This window comes from Styela clava, chromosome 8, assembly GCF_964204865.1.
Source record: "Styela clava chromosome 8, kaStyClav1.hap1.2, whole genome shotgun sequence".
Taxonomy (NCBI): domain Eukaryota; kingdom Metazoa; phylum Chordata; class Ascidiacea; order Stolidobranchia; family Styelidae; genus Styela; species Styela clava.
Genome location: NC_135257.1, coordinates 234,283 through 239,015, shown reverse-complemented (window position 1 = coordinate 239,015; position 4,733 = coordinate 234,283). Strand labels below are relative to the sequence as shown.

Sequence of the window (4,733 nt, the reverse complement as noted above, 5' to 3'; positions counted from 1 at the left end):
TATATTGAGCTGTTTATTTATTCTTGGCATTAATGTGGCCCACGAACGATACCAAATTGATATTGTAGCCCCTGGTGCCGACAACTCTGGTTTATATTATCCCACTTTTGCTTCTGTCGACCATTCATTCCCAACCAAATAAGGCAAACTAAGTAAGTAGGCTACAAGCATAAATCGCACATCTAATTTGAGGCATAATGCGCGACTTGAGAGTATCTCCAGTTTTTTTTTCTATTTACAGATAAGTTGAACTAGTTTTCTATTCCCATACCAAATACGTAACTGAAGACTGTTAACGAGAGAGTATGGACAGAACAAATGTAAGACAACATGTTGGGGTTTCTTATGTATTAGAAGGACAGAACACATCACTTCAATGGAATAAATCTAGATGAATGAGTGGCACCAATTCCAGGCCTTCCGTGCTTCACAGGTTTATATGTGATGCTGAACTCTCCCAGGTAATGACCAATCATTTCAGGCTAAAAAATATAAAAAAAACTTTGCCAACTAATGAAGCCAATATTTCCGAAGCATATGCCTCTGTGAAAGTTATATGGATGAATCATTCAACAGTAAAATTTTGCAATAGCTGTCTTTTTCAACTCTGGGTTTAAAGTCTTTAGAAATGTTCTAAGATCAGCATCATCGGGAATTATGGCGAGATTTGCAGCAAGTCTGCCAATTTCTTACACATTAGATGGCAAAAATAACCATATACGTATTATTACTATAGTAATCATGACATTTCTTAAAGTAGATGTTAAAGCAGTTAAAATTTTTATCAAAATTTAATGCATCAGAATAGGGGTAGGCAACATTTTTTGATGACACACCATACATTTTCAAGTCAAGTCTGCAAGCCATGACAGAATTATTTCCAATGCTATTACACTGGAGTAATAGCAGAATTGAAAAATATGCAAAAAGACTACAACATAAATTTGGCTTCATCAGCGAATTGCATTTTCAGCAACAAAACCGCAAACAACGTGCCAACAACTGCTGGATTATAGGAACATAAAAGAGGAAAATGCTCTCAACAAACAAGCTATCAGTTTGTCAGAAGCTATTTAAACATTTTGCATAATTGACCATCACATCCTATAGAGTTTGATATATATTGATCAGAACATCGAGTCGAAAGAGGGTATATAAACATTACCTTAATTTCTACTTGATTGAATGTTTTACCATTGTACACGCCAACAACACTACCAACCATCTCTGGTTCAACAACCATATTACGAAGATGAGTCTTTACTACATCTGGTTTCTCAAGAGGTGGAGCTTCCTTCTTAGCCTGCAAACATGTACCGTAACTACATTAATATTACGGTACTTAACAGTAAAAACCAAAGTAGCTTGGTGTGCAAGTTCATCAAGATGCATAAATTAATTTATTAACTTTTGATTATTTTGTTGCAACAGTATGAAACAAAAAAAATAGAAAGCTAATATTTGCCATTCAATATTGCATAAAATAGGTAAAATTTGATATATCACTGATATAGAGAATTCCTTCCATACTCTGATATATACTGCTTCTCGAGAGTAAGGTATGTTCATATACATTTCTACTTATTTTGAGCAATTAGTCTTTTGCAAATGCCCATTTGCTGTTATAAAAAAGCCTGCTCTATCTAGAGGCATTTAGTCCTCTAGCATAAAAGAATGTGTGATTGAGATGGTTCTTAGTAACTAGTTACCAAGACACCATTTTAAGTGAGTAATACCATTCAATAGATATGCCAAGTTAATGAAGTTGAAAAGTAGTAATGAAGATATATTCCCTACAAATCTTCAATCACCAAATTCCAAATCAAACAAACCTTGCGTAATCTTTTCAACAAAGCATTGTGCTTCCTCTTTACTCCACGACTGAAAGCTCGTCTGATTCTACATGTGTACATTTCCATCAGCTGTTCCCTGTAACAGATCAACACAACCAGTTTTTCTCACTTATTTGAAATAATAAATTTCCAATATACAGTAAACAAAAATTTCAAAACCTGATTAGGAACAAAAAAAAACAGCTGATTTTTCTTCAGGTCAAAGTGAAAAACCATCAGGAAATTTCAGTACTTATTTTCATCATAAGAAAAGTCAGCCATTATTTATGACAACAAAACAAAAAAAGAATGACCTCATCTTATTCAAATGACAAAGCCGGGTATTATCTACATTGACTACATATTTATGATAAAATCTACAATTGAAAGGCTTTTGACTAATTGAGCGACTCATGATCCTCATAATTTTCCACAATGTCTGCAGCACCATCAAACTCCTTAAGCCATTACAGCATTAAGACTGTTTACTAACACAGTTACCTAAACTACCGTGTGGCAGTGAGGAGTCCAGCAATCGGGTCTGGTATAGCTTAGTACTACATGCACTTCTTGTTGGCCTGTCTCAACAATTTTTGCATATGTCAATCCTAAACCCCACCTGACTACGTCACCGAAAAATTTCGTCAATTACGTCATTTCAAGTCACAGTGGCGTATTAAACGTGCAGACGCTCACCCGAAATCGCCGGCTTTAGCGAGTTTGTTATCGATGGCGCAGATGCCATTTGGGCGATCGTAATTATACTTTTGCAAGCCCTACTGCCCCACGACGTGATGGTGACGTCGTAGTGTCGTAATTTTGGGATGACATAGTCAGGTGGGGGTTAGAAATAACATATGCAAAATTCGCTATGCTACTCCCACTGGAAGTAGGGTAGTGCAGACAGTCTGCGGTCGATTTCATTCAAACCGCTATAAATGAAAAACAAATTTTTCTAACCCGTTAATTTTTTCACCGTAGGTGCATCTATGGGCATTTATTCTACACGCTAAACCTCAAATTAACTTTCTACGACCAGGGGTTAAAGCTATAAAAACAACCAAAGTACGACACTCGGAAGACGTATTCGCGACTGAACGACTAGTGTGCGACCACGGATTTCAAGCCTTGAACATCATTTCTGCTGCATCGAGACTAGACCATGCGCAGCCATGCGTGAAAAAATTGGGCTTCTAATTGCATTTCTGATCGTCATATATTTTAAGAACACGGTCATTTCGAACAAAACTCGTCAAATTATATACAAAGCACCGCATTAAAGCAATCAAACAGACAAAAAAACGGTGGTCGCAAATTGGTCGACAAATATATTCAGATATTATCGACGCATTGGAAATGCGCACCCCCCCTATTCCCCCTCTATTAAATGTGGAAACGCGAAAATTTAAAGATGGTTAAAAGAAATCCAACTCTTCCCCCTTGCCAAGTTTCATCTTTTTATCTCCCATATTTGTATGAATTTTCTAGTTTTTTTTAATGGGACAATGGGTAGTTGGCGACATGAAAAAATGATCAGTTTTTTCTTCGATCGGGTTTTCGGTCTTAACTTTTTTGTTTGTGACCACATTTTAGTGTAATTTCGCAGAGCTATGAGGGACAAGTGGACGATAATGCGTGAGAAATATCGTCGCGGTTCGTTAATTTTCTCTGCATTAATTAGATCGATGAAGTTGATGGCCGCAAAGTGGGTAAGCCACCCTACTTGTGGTATTTTACTATACTAGACCCCAGCAGTCTCCTCGCACATACAGACATAACTATCCCCTGATGGGATTCGAATCCGCGCAAGGTAATCAGATGTGCGGTGGCAAGCGTTTTCCTAAAGCAGTAAAGCTTAGCACGATGCGCCACACCGCCGAGCCATTCGATCAACAATGTTCGTGTATTTGCAACATTTTTCGAACAGATTTCATATTTTTATCATGATCTCTGTATATAAAACATTTATATAATCTAGACTACCTATGATCGAATTTTACCAACCTTGACATATCCAAGAGTTGATCCAAGTCAACGCCACGGAAGGTGTACTTGCGAAAAGTTCGCCGTTTCTTCACCTCTTGTTCAGCCTGGAAATGTATATAGTAACAAATTATATTACGCGCTTACATATTAAGCCATAATATTATAGCACTACTAAGATCTGAAAAAGCACCAACTTCTGTACATATTTACACGATTACATACGATATACAGAAAATCACAAAAAAAACTGACCATTTTCCCGGTGACTGTCTCTCAAAAGGAAAACATAAGCGCGCAGTCAAGCGTACTGACAATTTTCAAGTAGTGGTCGGAGTCCATAATGAATGGGTTTCATGATTTGTCAACCCCCCATATTCATTGTTAGGCGAAGGATTCACAGGTATTGGATGACTATGTTGACGTATTAAACAATTATATCATGAAAAGATAAACAAGCATATTTACGACAAACAAATAACAATAAAAAATAATCACAATCAACCAATCCATCTTCATTTATTTGTCACCACAATGTAATCGCATTATTGATAAATAATTCTTCCTCTTGGAGTTTGTTCTTGCAACAGCTACATCTTTAAATTTTAAAAGCTTTGAAGAGATCCTAAAAACTTTATAGATTTGACTTGGTATCGCATTTCTTCAAATCGATGATGACCAACTACAAAGTTCGCATCTATAAAAGAATCGTTTTTTTTTTAATATTGTGAGATGTTTTATTAACTTCCGCAAATATGGCTTACATTAGCCATTCCGAGAATATGGCTAGTGTAGACAGTCTGTGCAACCGATATTGAGGTATTTTTCGAATATTTTTTATTATACCGAAAAAACAACCGGGGCTGTGCCCCGGTTGGCCCTATTGACGCGCCGCCACTGCATAAATCCATCATATCT

The 4,733-nt window shown here is 36.7% G+C and overlaps 1 protein-coding gene across 1 annotated transcript; it reads right to left on the bottom strand.

Moving 5' to 3' along the window:
- Positions 1–333: 333 nt before the first annotated feature.
- On the bottom strand, positions 334–4,139 carry LOC120346243 (small ribosomal subunit protein uS19). Its single transcript, XM_039415954.2, has 5 exons — positions 4,071–4,139; positions 3,837–3,922; positions 1,833–1,929; positions 1,166–1,303; positions 334–482 (listed from the first exon to the last, which is right to left on the bottom strand). The coding sequence occupies exons 1-5, from the start codon at positions 4,071–4,073 to the stop codon at positions 369–371; spliced, it is 438 nt and encodes a 145-aa protein (XP_039271888.1). The 5' UTR covers positions 4,074–4,139; the 3' UTR covers positions 334–368.
- Between the last annotated feature and the right edge of the window lie 594 nt (positions 4,140–4,733).